Source organism: Sapajus apella, unplaced genomic scaffold (assembly GCF_009761245.1).
Source record: "Sapajus apella isolate SASKATOON/1434 unplaced genomic scaffold, GSC_monkey_1.0 scaffold25, whole genome shotgun sequence".
Taxonomy (NCBI): Eukaryota; Metazoa; Chordata; class Mammalia; order Primates; family Cebidae; genus Sapajus; species Sapajus apella.
Genome location: NW_022436965.1, coordinates 10,661,699 through 10,678,851, shown reverse-complemented (window position 1 = coordinate 10,678,851; position 17,153 = coordinate 10,661,699). Strand labels below are relative to the sequence as shown.

The window sequence follows — 17,153 nt, the reverse complement described above, 5'->3', positions numbered from 1 at the left end:
AATTTACCAGACTTGGTGACACAGCCTGTGGTCCTAGTACGTTGGAGGCTGAGATGGGAGGTTCACTTGAGCCTAGGAGATCAAGGCTACAGTGAGCTATGACTGAGCCTTAGCATCCAGCTTGGGTGACAGAGCAAGACCCTGTCTCAAAAAAAAAAAAAAAGTAAATAAAGGAATATAGACATTAAAAGTGGTGTACTTGGATATTTAGCTGAGGAGATTCCTAACTTTATCTCATTAATATTTACTAAACTTTATCTCATTAATAATACAGTGTTTCTAATTAAAGCACTGATGACAAATTTAATTATAGATAATGTTTTTAAGCCTTAGAAGGAAACAGTAACCATGTGGGACTTGTTTGTGCCATATCTCAAGTATTTGTCATGGTTTTTGGCTTCCAATAATAATGAATAAATAATTGTCAGGTGACTATTTTGAAACATTATAAACAGTGACTTACTTTATTTAACTTCTTTAAACAATATTAAGTTACTTGCCCAGTGCTTCACTTGACTAACAAAAAAACAAAAAATATATATTATTTGGATTACTGCTACTTCTGGCCATGATGGAACAACAGGGATCAGATTTACTTACCCTCTTTTTCTATTTTTTTTTTTTTTTTTTTTTTTTTTGAGACGGAGTCTTGCTCTGTCATCTAGGCTGGAGTGCAGTGGTGCGGTCTCAGCTCACTGCAACCTGCAGCCTTCGCCTCCCGGTTCAAGTGATTCTCCTGCCTCAGCCTCCTCAGTAGCTGGGATTATAGGTGTATGCCACCATGCCCGGCTAATTTTTTATCTTTAATAGAGACGGGGCTTCACTGGGTTGATCAGGCTGGTCTCAAACTCCTGACCTCATGATCTGCCCGCTTCGGCCTCCCAAAGTGCTGGGATTACAGATGTGAGCTACAGCACCCTGCCTACTTACCCTCTTAAAGCAAGTAAAATGTCAGGCAAAACATGAAATAACTATTTTCAAGACAATGGGCCTCAGTCAGTGAATTGTGTGATTCATGAGAGACTAGAAACAAATGAGTGCTGCAGTTCTACCAGTTTACTGCCTAGAGAGTTTCCAGACTGCAGAGCATGGAGCCCACTGGTCTTCTCGAGTTGAGGAAATGGAGTTAGGGATCTGAAGAAGCCAAGACAGCTAGAATTCACAGGCAGCTACCATCCAAAGAAACTGAACCCTTAAAAAACTCACATGTAGAAGAAAACATAAATCTAGGTGACGTTCAGTTTGGTGATGACTTCTTAGATATGTAACACTTCAAGTTATGATCTGTGAAAGAAAAAACTGATGAATTGTGCTTTATCAGAATTTAAAAACTTCTACTCTGTGAAAGACATTGTGAAGGGAATGAAAAGACAAGCCACAGATTGGGAGAAAATATTTGCAAGTCATGTATTTGATAAAGGATTTATATCTAGAATATATAAAGAACTCTTAAAACTCAGTAAAGAAGGCCGGGTGCGGTGGCTCATGCAAAAACAACAACAACAACAAAAAAAAAACCCTTCAATAACAGGGAAAAACAACTCAATTTTTAAAATGTACTGAAGATCTAAACAGATACTTGATTGAAGCAAATATGCAGATGGCACATAGACACAGGAAAAGGTCTTCAGCATCATATGTCATTAGAGAAATGAAGATTAAAATAACAAGATACAGTAACACACTTATTAGAATGGCCATTAGAAAAACTGACAATAACAAATTGGTGGCAAGGATGCAGAGCAACAGGAGCTTGCATACATTATTGGTGAGAATGCAAAATTATATGGTCACTGTGGAAGATCATTTCATAGCATCTTATAAGACTTAACTATACAATCCAGCAATCACATGCCTATTTACCAAGTGATTTGAATACTTACGTCTACATGAAAACCTATACACTTATATTCATAGCAGCATATTCATAATTGTTAAGAACTAGAAGCAACCAAGATGTCCTTTATTTGGGGAATGGATAAACAAACTGGTACGTCCATATAGTGAAATACTATTCAGCTATTAAAGGGAATAATCTTTTGGTTCACACAACTACATGGACGAATTTTAAATGGATTTTACTCAGTGAAAAAGCAGACCCCAAAAGTCTATGTATTATAATATGATTCAGTTTATATGACATTCTATATAAGACACAACTAAAGAGATGGAAAACAAGTGGTTTCTAGGCATTAGGCGGAAGAGGAAGTAGTTGACCGCAAAGAAGATGCATGAAGGGGTGTTTACTGTTACATGGAGTATTTGTTCTGTAGGTATGTATGTTCTGTATGATGATATATATTTGTCAAAACCTTGGAACTGTGTATCACAATGAGTGAATTTTAATATCTGTGAACTAATCATGCATACACATACATTAGTCAGGATGTTGGGAGATCTGAAAATGGAATGCAGCCTGTGATAAATGAATCTAACTATTATAAATATGTGGCATAACAATACTGAAGGGGTTGGGGGGAAAAGAGCTGACCTAAGTAACTTTGGAAAATGATGTCTTGCTTGGAAACTATTAATATAAGCCTAACACAAAAGGTTTAGTACATAAACCTATACTCTAGTTGGATAATAGTTTTTCGCAGGGGTACAGGTTAACCGTTCTTTACATGTATATTGGGGTTGAACAAATAAATAAATGAGTGTTGGATGGCGGGAGCCAGGTTTCTCAGTGTTTGAAGGGAAGATACACAAGAAGGGACTAGAATGAACTTTGTTACTGGATCAGAGACCTAAGTATGAATTCGTGTTTAGCTGGCTGGCTGTAGGTATACAAAAGCAATTGTAATTGTATGTGAGTATGTGCACACACATGTATAAATGGATTAGTGTACATCCATATATTGCCTAGTTCTGTTCATTGAGCAGGTGCAGAAGTAGTGATATACCTGTAGTAGCAAGGACAACTAGTACCTACAAATTCATTCATTCATTCATTTTTTTTTTTTTCTTTTAAAGAAATGGCAGTCTTATACTGTCACCCAGGCTGGTCTCGAGCTCCTGGCCTCCTTTGGGATTCCACCTTGGCATCCCAAAATGCTGGGATTACAGGTGTGAGCCACCGTGCATGGCCCTTAGACTGTGGTTTCTAAATATCATTATTGAATAAAATAAATAAGAGCTCTTTGGAGAAATGGCTGATTCTAGGGCTGTAGGAAAAATACAAGATGAGCCTGCAGTATCTTGTACCAGAAAGTGAAGTATTCAATTAAAAAAAAGGATGCAAGGCCATGTCAAAGGCACACAGGAACCAACCTGAAAGAGCTGTCATATTCTAATTAAGCTAGGAATTAATGAGTTTTTAAAAAAGATATTTTTACTTGTATGTCTTTGATAGCAATATTAAACTTTTTTTCACTTTTACTGTTTATATTTCCTTTGTAAAGCATTTGATCTGACCTTTTCTCATTTTCCTATAGGTGCATTAGTGGTTTTCTAATTGATTTGTAAGAGCTGTCTAAATTTTTTGCAACATTAATCTTTATAGTTCTTATCCTAGTATTTCTAGGTATTTTTAGAGTTTTTTTTTTCTTGTTCGTAAGGCAAATAAATTTTGTTTATTGTTTCATATCTACTACTGATCAGTTTTATGGATTTATATTGGCGTGTCCCATAAAGAGGCAAAGGGGTGCTACTTGAATTGCTACTGAGAACAGTTATGATAAAATCTACTTTCTCCATATTCTTTTAGACTCAACTTCTATTGCAACAGAATATTCTCTGAAATTTGATGAATCCATGACAGAAGATGAAATAGAAGAACAATCATTTCGATCATTACTGCCTTCAGAGAGTCACCGCAGATTTAACATGGAAAAGAGAAGAGGTCATCATGATGACTCTGATGAAGAAGGTTCTCCAGAAAAGACTACATTGTCTTCTGCCAAGGTGTGTTTCACTTATCTGTGGAGGTAGATGGTTGTTGATATGTTCTCTCAAAGATACGAGAAAACATTTTGTACTTGACTCATTTGTCAGCTGCTAGAATGATTTTTGTTAGATATCAATTTTATGTTATAGTTTTCCTATAAAACCTGGCCTCACTTTCCTCACAAAGTATAATACAAACTTATTTTTTGGAATGAATATAAGGCCTTTGAGGATCTGAGCCATTATTATCTCGCTAGCTTTTTTACTTGCGTCATACTTCTAATACTTTATTCCATTTAGAAATTTACATTAATTCTTCTTACTAAATTGTATGCCTCTTGGTTAACAGGAACAAATTCTTACTCCACTTTGTGTCCCTGGTACAGTAATTGGCTTGCAGTAGTTTATTAAAATTTTATTGGCCGAATAAATTAGCAAATAAATATTAATCTGCCTCATGTACCTTTTTAAAGAATATTCTCTTACATTGTTGGCAACCTTGTTAAATACATAGTTTGTTTTTTGTAAATGCATACCACTTTTAATGAAGTTAAGTACCAAAAGGTTTAGATGATGATAAACAAGAAAGTAACCGTCTACTTTAGGAAGTGAACATGCCATTCTCAGGAGGACAAGATAGCTTTTCTAAATTTACTATGGAGATGGTTCGACAGTATATGAAAGAAGAAGAAATGAGGGCGGCTCACCAGTCTTCACTCCTGCGTCTCCGCGAAAAGGCCTTGAAGGAGAAGACTAAGGCTGAGTTGGCCTGGTTAGAGCATCAAAAAAAGTAAGTTCTTTCAGTGAGCACAGTTCTCACTCATTTCTTCTTTCGTAAAATGGAATGCTTTATATTTTAAGATGTTTTTGTTTCCTCTTTTAATTTGATTTGAGCAACCCAGTTTCTCAAGCTAGAAATATGGCAGTCATATTTGATTTGTATTTCTTTCAAAACCTCCTGTTACCCATATAACATTTTCTTTGCAGTTCTCTTTTATCACTTAACTGACTGTAATGTTATGTTGTCATATGATACACTATTATAAATTTCTCGAAGTCCTTCTATCTTTAGAGGACACAATCTAGGGCTTGCATATACCTCAGTAAAATACTTATTAGGATATGAATGGTTATGGCTACATGTAGCAATTACTTTTCACATTTGAAAATGTTAAATTGGTTTGTAGACTTTTTAGTAGTCAAGAATTCTTGACATTATTCAGGTAATGGAAATTTAATCAAATCTTTGTCTCAATTAAAAATATTATTTGCAGACATCTACGAGACAAAGGAGAGGATGATAAAATGCCCCCACTCCGGAAGAAACAGCGTGGTTTGCTTTTAAGGTTGCAGCAAGAAAAGGTATGTTAGGGAAGACACTCCTTTAGGACAGCTTATCATAAGCCAAGTTAGTTTGTAGAATCTATGATTTTTGCCTAATTTCTTTTCCTTATTATTGCCTTAAATGAGATGTAGTTGATACTTACCACTGTTTATGTTCTTACTACTATAATTATAGGGGTTGCTTGGTAATCTATATTTCTCCTAAATTAGGATTGTGTGTCACCACTAAATTAATAAAATACACAGTCAAACTTTCTACCTTCATGTAGTGAGTAGAAGAAAATACTCTTTTGAAATACGTATTTTAAAAATTAAGATATATATAAAAGAATCCATTTTGATTAATTTTTAAATTATTGTTTCCGTGGGCTTTCATGACATGTTAATTACATATTGATAAATATTTTGGCTTAGTGGGCCTAGAGAGACTTCAGTTTTGAGTTCTGGAGAGGTAGCATGGTGGTGTAGTGGTAAAGAATTCAGGCTCTGGAGTCAAATTTCCTAGGCTAAAATCCCAACTTTACCAGTTGCTGGTTTCATAACCTTGGACAAGTTACTTAACTTCTCTGTGTTTCCTCATCCATAAACTGAAGAAAATAATAATAAGATACTTGATAAGATTGTTGTGAGGAATAAGTAAGTTAATACATAAAATAAGAGCAGACCGTGGCACATGGTAAGTGCTCAATAAATGTTAGTTGCTATTATTTGAATTCCAGCATTGTCACTTGCAACTGTGTAATCATGGTCAAAGTTTAAGTAACTCTCTGAGACTTAATTTCCTCATCTGTAGGAGTGGGATTATACTTCATAAGGTAGTTGTGTGGATTGAATGAGGTGGCATATATAAAGTGTGTTTCACAGTGCTTGGTAAGTATTCAATAGATTCTAGTTGTTTTTTCCATACTAACCTGTTGCCAGGTGCTACCTACTATGCTAGATGATTTAGGAACCTAATTATCTGATATATTTATTGGCTTATTACTTAGTTATAAGTTTATCCAAGGAAGCATTACAGATGATAGGAATTTGAATAAATTCTCAATTCTATTTTTTAAAAAATAAGTTGTCTTTTTAATCCAAAAAAAATTGGTTTTAAAATAAATTAATATTTTTCTTAGTTAAAAGAAGTAACTAACTTTCTATAACGTTACAGTAGCTTTCTGTTATAAAATAGAATAAAAACAAGATTTATAAATGTATTCTTCATCGTGTGGGGGTTTATTTTCACTTTCTTGATAATATCCTTTGAAGTGTAAAATTTTTCATTTTGATACATCTAGTATTTTATTGCATGCCTGCTGATAACACATTTTTTGTTTTTATTAGTTTGAAAATGTTTAACCTTTATTTTTGAAGGGTATTTTTAATAGGCATAAAATTATTTTCTTTCAGTACTTTTAAAGATATTTTTCCATTATTTACTGCTTTCCATTGTTTATGTGGAGAGGTCAGTTATCTTAATCTTGTTATTTTGAAGGTTTCTTTCAAGATTATTTAAAAATTATCCAAATTTTTTAGTAGTTTTACTATGATGCATGTAGGTGTGTTTTCCTTTGTATTCATCCTACTGAGGATTTTCTGAGCTGCTTTTATCTATTGGTCGTTTTATTTTATCAGTTTTTCAAAAACTATCTCTTCATGTATTGCTTCTGCCCATTCTTTTTTTTTTAGAGACAGGGTCTCTCACTCTGTTGCCCAGACTGGAGTGCAGTGGCTTGACCTCGGCTCACTGTAACCTCCGCATCCAGGGCTTAAGCAATCATCTCACGTAAGCCTCCCCTGTAGCTGGGACCACAGGTGTGTGCCACCAGTGCCAGCTAATTTTTTGTAGAGATGGGGGTTTCGCCATATTGCCCAGGCTGGTCTCGAGCTCCTGGACTTAAGTGATCCCCCCACCTTGGCCTCCCAGAATGCTGAGAATACAGGTGTGAGACACTGTACCTGGCCACTTCCACCTCATTTTTTTTCTCCTTTCCTTCAGAGACTTCAATTAGATGTAGTTTATACCTTTTACCATATACTATGTCTCTTTCCTCTGTCTTGTATTTCATTCCTTAAGACAAACAAATTAGAAACTAAAAACATTGTGCTTCAGTTTGGAAAGTTTCTATTGACCTGTCTTTGAGTTCATTAGTATGTCTTTTACTTTGCCCAGTGTGCTGCTAAGTCTATCCAGTGAGTTCTTAATATGATTTTTTTTTAGTTCTATAATATTACAATACCCTTTAATCTTCTTTTCTTCTTTTCTTTTCTTCTTTCTTTTCAGGTGGAATTTAGCTCTTCTTGCCCAGGCAGGAGTGCAATGGCGGCAATCTTGGCTCACTGCAACCTCTGCCTCCCGGGCACAAGTGATTCTTCTGCCTCAGCCTCCCCAGTAGCAGGGATTACAGGCACCTGCCACCATGCCTGGCTAATTGTTTTGTGTTTTTAGTAGAGATAGTGTTTCACCATGTTGGCCAGGCTGGTCTTGAACTCCTGACCTCAGGTGATTCTCCTGCCTCTGCCTCCCAAAGTGCTGGGATTACAGGCTTCAGCCACCTTGCCCAGCCTACTTTTTAATCTTTTTTCTACATATTATCCATAGTTATTTTAATTTTCTTGACTGCTATTTCTTCCCTGTCTGCTTATATGTGACCATCTGTGCCTCTTATTACTATTGTCTGTTTCTTTTAACTATCACATGGCCCCTTTTCTCTGCATGCCTAGCAATTTTTTTTAATTGAATGCTAGACACTCTATATAAATCACTGCAAAGGCTCCAGCTGATGGTCTCTTCCCCCAGAGAGGATTTATCCTTTCTTTTGCTATGCTATTAGAGTTACCAACTGTTCATCTTAATTCATTCAAAAACTGTGCTGCGTTAGGGTTGGGTTGTAGAGTTGGTAAGCCTCAGTCTACTTCTGGTTTGCATTGTCCCTGGTTTGGGGCCCTCCTGAGATTCACTGGAAACCCAGATAAAATTTTTTATTTAGCACAAGAAACTGGGGATTCCTGCTCTGCTTTTGAGACTTTTCTGGGTTAACTTCTTAGCCCTCTGTGTGCTACTTCAGGACTTGACAACTGCTTTGAGGAGAATGAGAATTTGAGGTCTCCTGAGTCTCCCGTTTTATCACCGCCTCTCTGTGTAGCTGGTTAGAGTTGACTGGTGTAACCACTTTGAGTTGAGAGCACTTGCCAATATCTGGTTCAGTTGAGGACATATATAATATATGACTCAGCAGTTCTGTCTTGGTATATATCCTAAGAAAGCTTTCACATATGTGCAGAGGAAAATGGAAATAATTTAACCTCTTCAATAAAAGAATAGATGAGATAAAACATATTCTTGCAAGAAAGTATAATAGTGTAGGAAACTGAATATATTAGCTATCAGCACTGTCTATAGAGATTTCTGAAATGGTAATTTTCTGTCTCTGTGGTGTCCAGTACTGTAGCTACTAGCCACATGTAGCTAGAAGCTGTCATATGGGACAGTGTAACATTAAATCTTCACTTATCAAAAACCATAATGTTCTTTTTTATAGTAAAGCAAGATGCAAATAATATATGCAGTATTATACCAGTCATATAAAATTTTTTTAAGTAACCTGTTAGTAGTATATGTTTTATGGAATCACTCATGCATCAAAAGTAAAAAAAAGCAAATAGGAATGATAACACTTCTAGGGGGGAGAGGAAGGAGGAAGAGATTGGCATGGAGTTTGGTTTCATCTGTATTTATCTATTTATAGACCACAACAGATTTGAAACAAATGTGCAAACTGCTAACTGTGTTTAATGCCAATGTAGGGATATGAGTGACTACTTTCTCTGTTTGTAATAACTTAAGAATTTTTTAAGTAAATGTGCAAAATATACTCTTCGATCCAATTGATTACCCCTGAAAAGTTGCCTTATAAAGTTAAATGAACCAAAGTGTAAGAATATATGTGCTAAGATATTCATTGCCGCTGTATCCGTAAGAATTCTTTTGACTGATAGTGAAATGGCTGGCTCTAAGCGATTTGGTACAACTGTATCCAAAAAAGAGACACCATATTTTTCTATGTCTTATTCTTTTTTCACTCCCTGAAGTGACATTCATAAAACATAAAAATAACCATTTTAATAAAGTGAATAATTCACCTATACCTTTCACCATTTTAATGTGAACAATTCGTTTGTACAACCTTATGAGTTATTCTTACAAGAGGAGCAAACCTTGTTTTCCAAGTATTCCTTAGAAGTCATCTCTTTTTTCTTCTGGGCTTGAATTGGGTGAATTTATACATTATTTGGTTCAGAAACTCAGGCTTAGGTTAGTAGAAGTTTGAAAATATCTTTTGTGAAACTCTGGCCACTAAGACCCTTTCACAGGTCTGGAAGGTTAAACTATTTTCATAATGATACTGGGATTGGATATGAATTTGCCCTTTTCATTGTGTTGACATTTTACACTAAATGGTAGAAAACAATGCTGAGTAATACTGCTGGTGCTTTAGCACAAGTCATTGGCACCAAACTGTTTTGGTAATTGTCTTATTCTTCATGCCACTTACTCACAGTTTAAAAAAAAGTTTCACTTAAGAATGTCCTGAGTTAAGTAGTAAGAATTATTAGTTTTATTGTCTTGAACCCTTGAGTACATGTCTTTTTTTGTATTTTGCATGACAGAAATGGGAAGTCCATTATGAAGCACCTTTGCTGGATACCAGAATATAGTGATTAATTCAAGAAGTATTTGTGTGCTTGTTTGAATTGCAAGCCTTTCCCCCTGCTGCCCCCCAGCATGGAATAGCATTTTTACTTGAAAGAATGATTCAAGGCAAACTGTGCTAATTCAGATTTGGGTATTTGACAGATATTTTTCTCAAAAACGAAAAAAGTATGCCTGTCATTTCAAACAAACAAAAAAAAACTGACAATGTATGTTGCCAATGATAAAATTCAAGCTTTCACACAAAAGTCAGAATTTTGAAAAATTTCTCTTGGCCACCCAAAATAATTTTTCTTTTGAGATTAATGGTAATATTAATGAGTATAATTTTTTGATATTTCATAATGAAATGTGTCAACATTTAGAAAATCTGCATACCTTAGTGAACCAACATTTTCCCAATGACCAATGCACAATGTTAAAAAAAAAAAAAAAATCAAGCTAGGTGATAAAGAGATTTGCAATACTATAAAATGTCATTCTTTTCACTAAATTACTTTTTGTTTTGGGAAATATAGTTATTTTCTTTAAAATGTACACAACCATTGTATACTCATGGGAGAATGAGAGTGGAAAAGAGCAAGTGATGTATTTGCTAAAAATGTATTTAGTATTACAAACAATGGTTTGATGCTGAGAGTCCACTGACAGGGTCTCAAGACTTCCAGGGACTCCATAGAGCACACTTTGAAAACAGCTACTCCAGAAAAATTTACAAATATGCTCAAGGAGACAAAAATATAAGGCTCTTCACTTACAGCATTGTTTGTAGAATAGTAAAAAAATAGACGACAGCCTTAAAATCCCACCATATGTGGTGGACACAATGGCTCACGCTTATAATCCCAGTGCTTTGGGAGGCTAAAGCAGATGAATCACTTGAGGCCAGGAGTTTGAGACCAGCCTGGGCAACATAGCAAGAGCCTGTGTCTACAAAAAAAATTAAATTAAATTAAAAATTAGCTGTGAATGGCAGCACGTGCCCGTAGTCCTAGCTGCTTGGGAGGCTAAGGTGGGAAGATCACTTGAGCCCACAAGTTTGAGGCTACATTGAGTTGTGACTGAGCCACTGCATTGCAATCTGGGTAACAGAGCAAGACCGTGTCTCTAAAAAATGTAAAAAATAAAAATCCCACCATATGGGTGGTAGATAAACAGATGGTTCTCCAGTTTAATTTTATGCAGCATTAAAAGGCATAAATTTGCATGGTGAAATATCAAAAGTGATATCTTTTAAAGCAAGATTTAAAATATGTACGTATGATATTTTATAAAATATTTTTAAACATACAAACCAAATAGTATATCTTTTTTTGCAGATAAGCACAAATATTTTCAGGAGAATTTAAAAAGAATGTACTGGAAGGATAGATACCAAACCCATGATAGTTGTTACCTCTGAGGAGCTGGGCACAAGATTGCAGACTAGTTTTATCTGTAATATTTTATTTCTTTACAGGATTAAAGACTAGGAGAATATGTAACTGAATATTAACAATTGTTAACTTGGTGTTTTGGAAATGTAGGTGTTTTTTAAGCACTTTCTTGCATTTTAAGGTAGTTTCAAAAAATCTCAATGATTAAAATAATTACAACTAACAAATTTTATGTCTTTATTATGCTTTATTGACAAAAAACATTGATTGATAGATAAGTAGATAGATAGATTGATTGATTGATTGAGACAGGGTCTCACTCTATTGCCCGGGCTGGAGTGCAATAGCATGATTTCCGCTCACTGCAACCTTGACCTCTGGGCTGTGGTTGACCCTCCCACCTCAGCCTCCCAAGCAGCTGGGACCACAGGTGAGCACCACCACGCCTGGCTAATTTTTGAGTCCTTTGTAGAGGTGGGGTTTCACCATGTTGCCCAGGCTAGTCTTGAACTCCTGGTCTCCAGTGAGCTGCCTGCTTTGGCCTCCCAAAATGCTGGGATTACAGGTGTGAGCTACCATGCCAAGAAAACAGATTTAAATAAATTTATTTTTAAAAAAGGATTCTCTGTTAAATTTTGACAGTTATTAGCATTGAAGTATATTATCTTCTGCCCACATAGCAACTGAAAACATAATAATCTGTCTGGAGAGAGATTGGTGCAATGTAGCTTTAATGTTTTGGTAGTACTGTAGGCAAAAGCAGTTTTTTTTTTTAAAGCAATTTAAACAACTGTTTTTAAGAACCATAAAATGATTTACTGTCTTTGACTTGGTTATTTTACTTTTAGAAATCTCTCCTAAAGAACTAGTCCATGGTATGAAACAGCTATGGACATTAAAGCATTCTTTGGGATAGTAAAAAATTATAGGGCCCTAAAAGTTTAGCAGTAGAATAATAGTTACATTAATTAGATTACTTGATAAGCAACTATTAAACTAGTAAGTATAAACATTGAGTAGCATGGAAAAATGTGAAATATATGTTATGTTTTAAAACAGGATATGAAATTATCAATCTAATTATAATTTAAATAAATTTAAGGGATAATATTAAATTATTTTAGAATGGTGGGATTGTATATGATTTATTTCCTCCCTCGCTACTTCTAAAACTTTCCTGTATTACTACTTCTATTATAAGATACTGTATGTATTATATGTATTTATTTTTAATATATGTGATGATTTTTTAAAAATATTACTTTGGCCTTGTCTTCTCCCCATCATAATGCCTCTCCTACCTCTTTAAACCTTAGGCAGAAATAAAACGTCTTCAAGAAGCCAATAAGGCAGCTCGGAAGGAAAGACAGCTGATTCTTAAACAGCAGGAGGAGATTGAAAGGATCCGACAGACCACCATAAAACTACAGGAGAAGTTGAAGTCTGCAGGGGAGAATAAATTGGTAAATTACATGAAGTTATGATTTGTTTCCTGTCTTATGTGGACTGCCGATATCCAACCCTGTCTCATGTTCTAAGATGATATTCATTCGAGCAGTATGATACAATAATGGACTAAGATAAAGTTCTGTGGATGTGCCAGACTTAGTCCATTTTCTGTTGCTATAACTGAATACCTAAGACTGGGTAATTTATAAAGGAGCAACATTTTTTCTTCTAGTTCTAGAAGGTGAGAAGTTCAAGGTCAAGGTGCCACATCTGGTGAGGACCTTCTTGCTGGTAAGGACTCTCCACAGAGTCCCAAGGGATCATGCAGGGCATCACATGACAAGCAGACTAAGCGTGCTAGCTCAGTGCTCTCTTTCTTCTCTTATTAAGTCACTAAAGTCCAACCCTCATGATGTCATCTATTTCTAATTACCTTTCCAAAAGCTCTCAAATACCGTAGTCTGATTTCCCACTCTCTTATGTTACAATGAGACTTAAGATTCAACATGAGTTACAGAGGGGACAAACATTCAAACCGTAGCAATGCTCTAATGTATAGTGAGAGTTTTATTTTATTTTTTCCTATTGTATATACAAGTTTTTAAAGGGGCATGTGGTTCTTACATAATATTCGTTTAATTTAGAGTATTTTTCACTTACAAACTAAATTGGAACAGAGGGCTTTGCTGTTACTCATCAATCCAAATGTTTTCTTCAGAATTAATGGGGGAGACTGTTTTAGTATTTACATAATACTCATTTTAGCTATCCAACTTTAATACAATGATACATGATTCAAAGCAGATACCAGACACAAACAAAATTTGAACCTATTCCTTTTTTTATTGAAATAGGGTCTCACTCTGTCACCTGGACTGGAATGAAGTGGTACAATCATAGCTGACGGCAGCCTCGACCTCCCTGGGGGTCAGGTAATCCTCTCACCTCAGCTTCCTGAGTAGCTGGGACTACAGGCATGCACCTCCACTTCCAGCTGATTTTTTGTATTTTTTGTAGAGATAGGGTTTTGCCATGTTGCTCACAGTGGTCTCCAACTTCTGGGCTCAAGTGATCCATCTGCCTTAGCCTCCCAGAGTGTTGGGATTATAGGCATGAGCCACCATATCCAGTGGACCTGTTCTAAGGTACTATAAAATGTCAGTATAGGGCTGGGTGCCATGATTTGTGCCTGTAATCCCAACACTTTGGGAGGCCTAAGTGGGCAGATTGCTTTAGCTCAGGAGTTTGAGGCCAGTCTGGGCAACAGGGCGAAACCCGAAGCTCTACAAAAAATACAAAAATTAGCTGGGCATCATGGCATGTGCCTATAGTCCCAGCTACTTGCAAGGTTGAGGTAGAGGATTGCTTCAGTATAACAGGCCAAGGGTGCATTAAGCTCATGAAGCTGTGAGCACACCATTGTACTCCGGCCTAGGTGATAAAGCAAGACCCTGTCTCAAAAAAAAAAAAAAATCATTATAGTGTGAGAAAACTAGACTATATAGCAGTAGCAGTATAATATTTTAAATCTCTAATATGCTATGATTTGATTTTTAAAGAACCTTTAAATTTTGGAAAAAAATGTCAAACAGTACAAAAAAATTCTATAATCCTGAGTTATCTGAGAGTAAGTTGCCAACAAATTAACATTGATACATTACTACCATTTAATCTGCGCATTACAGTAAGTAGATGCCACTCTCATTCCACCTGGGTTCTGATTCCCCAAGTTGGGCTGTTCCCATCTCTTCACACCTTCTCTTCCTTACCCTCTTTGGACTCTGCCTCTTGTGCTAGGAAATTCTCTGTGGTAAGGCCATCCCCACTGTGTTTGGGCTTGCATTTGTGTGTTGGGTCGCTTCCATATGACATTCTTGTTGGCCTTCTTGGGCTTTGATTCTCCTTACCGGTCATCCTCCTGCGTTAGATGCCGTCTTCATCCTACTCAGGTCCTGAGACCCCACTCTTGGCCTCCTGTCTCCCTCCATCTCTTTATAGATGGCTGCCTTGCTCTGCCCCATCCAGTGACTTTAAGACAGAACTGTTCAGGAAGAAGAAAGGGAAGCTCAGGGACTCTACTTTGTTTTACAAAATAAAAACAGTTATGACTGTCCCTACCCATCTTCCTGAAAAGTTAGACAAATGACTATTTGTGGGGAAATTATACTAAACAATTAAGCTTTTACATTTTGCTTATCAGAAATAATATATTGATTAATATTTTCCAAATGTTTTCTTTACAAACTTTGTAAATTTTTGAAAACATTGTTTCACATAAGGAATATTCAAAGGAAAAAAGCCATGCCCTAGTATGATTAGAGTAAACGTTATGTCTTCCAGTCATTCTTTTTGTCTGTACATACATGTTTTATAGATATACAATGTTTAATTTTGTATTCCTTTTGATGGTTCAACTTTAAAATCTCAGAGAGGACATGTACATAGATTACTGATGGCAGAAACTTTTTTGGATTTCTTACATTTCTTCTTTTTTAAGATTATTATATGTTATGATATTCCCTTTTTCTCTCTGTATATAAATGGTATTAAAATATACATAATATGAAATGTACTGGTTTAACAATTTTTAAGTGTATGATATATTTTAACCTTTAATATCTTATTTTCAGTTATTGTTATAAATATTGTATTGTGACATTGTATTAATTTTGAATTGTATTTATGATGGCTTCAGGGTCCTCTTAAAGCCCAATACAATTTTGCCTCTTTTTGTTTGCAGGACTCTCATAGTGATGATGATACAAAGGATAATAAGGCATCCAGTCCTGGTCCAACTGACTTGGAGACCCGCAGTCCTTCTCCCATTTCAATCTCTAGCAGTGAAACTAGCAGCATTATGCAGAAGCTGAAGAAAATGAGAAGCCGCATGGATGAAAAGTAATTCATTTTTATAAATATCTTGCTTAGTTACACTGAAAGTAGTACAACAAATAACACTTTTAATATACTTCATTAGATTGAGACAAAATATTTTATGCATTTAGTAGCATTTTAGCAGAATTGTTAGATCAACCTAGAAGCCAATTAACTGTAGATCTTATTTATAAAACAATTTTAATATAAACAGTTGTCTTATTTAAAAAAAACAAGGCTGGGAGTGGTGGCTCACACCTATAATCCCAGCACTTCAAGAAGCTGAGGCAAGAGTATCACCTGAGTCCAGGAGTTCAAGACCAGTCTGGGCAACATAGTGAGAAACCATCTCTACAAAACAATTAAAAAATTAGCTGGGCATGGTAACATGTGCCTATATTCCCAGCTATTTGGGAGACTGAGGTGGGAGGATCCTTTGAGCCTAGGAGGTCAAGGCTGCAGTGAGCTATGATTGTACCACTGCACTCTACCTAGGGTGACAGAGCTAGACTCTTGTCACACACACACACAAAAAATTAATATCTGCACGTGTACCCATAATAAAGTTTTCCACTTTCTTTTATTAAAAGAAAGGCATGTCTGCTAATTCGGGGAAGCAACTAATGTTATATCCTGACATTTCATCCTGTGGCTCTCTGGCACCTCTAAGGCTTATTCAAATAGATGAAATTTTAATCTGGTGAGTTGGTATGAGTTCCTTAGCTGAAACCAGAAAGGCTGAAGTTTTCCAGGAATGTTAATTTGTTACTCTAACATTCTTCTCAAATAGTTTGAAGAATTATTTTGTAAAGACTCTTGAAGCTTCTCCAACTTAGACATAGCTCAGTTATACATCAGTGTTGACCATATAAAATGACATTATGTGAGACTTTACTCTTTGAGGTGTATATGTAATTAAATATGGTTATAAAGTAGATGCTTGTGGAATCTGTCCTTGCCTCTGAAACCTCTGCCGCATACCTAGCTTCCTCAAAACCCATTAAATATGGAGAAATTAGAAATTTTTGTTGACTACCATTTAAGTGCGCAATTTGAACTACTACAGTTTGAATGTAAATTTTAACTTGATAACCTTCGGCAGTATACTGCATATTACCAAATTTAATAATGCTCTATATTATATATACACTTATACGTGCAATTCCAGGGGATCCATGGACTCCTTGGTATATGAGCAACTAATGACAATGGAAGCACAGTAACATCCCAAACAAATGTAGAATTGTAAATCTTTCTTCTGTGAAGGTATTAAGATTTTGTTGATTTTTGGTATCTTTTATAATGAAAAGATTTTTACACCTAGGAGTTCCATTTAAAATTTAGATCATAATTTTATTCAAAGTATGGAATCATTTTATAATGTGTTGGAATGCAGACCACAATTATATTAGCTCTGTGGGCAACAAAATTTCTCATGTCACATGGTCTAGCAGTCACATGATCTAGCAGTCTTTTGAGGTACAAAATAAGTGGAAATACTCCAATGGAGAAAGAGTGATAAAATG

General features: G+C 35.6%; 1 protein-coding gene across 12 annotated transcripts in view; it reads left to right on the top strand.

The window, feature by feature from the left end:
• CEP350 (centrosomal protein 350) overlaps window positions 1–17,153 on the top strand; it is a 151,700-nt gene that overhangs the window by 88,547 nt on the left and 46,000 nt on the right. For all 12 annotated transcript variants that reach the window (XM_032291254.1, XM_032291248.1, XM_032291253.1 and 9 more), the window contains 5 exons: window positions 3,707–3,903; window positions 4,491–4,675; window positions 5,160–5,247; window positions 12,621–12,767; window positions 15,494–15,651. In XM_032291254.1, the coding sequence (XP_032147145.1) occupies window positions 3,707–3,903; window positions 4,491–4,675; window positions 5,160–5,247; window positions 12,621–12,767; window positions 15,494–15,651 (775 nt within the window). The remainder of the gene's footprint in view (window positions 1–3,706; window positions 3,904–4,490; window positions 4,676–5,159; window positions 5,248–12,620; window positions 12,768–15,493; window positions 15,652–17,153) is intronic.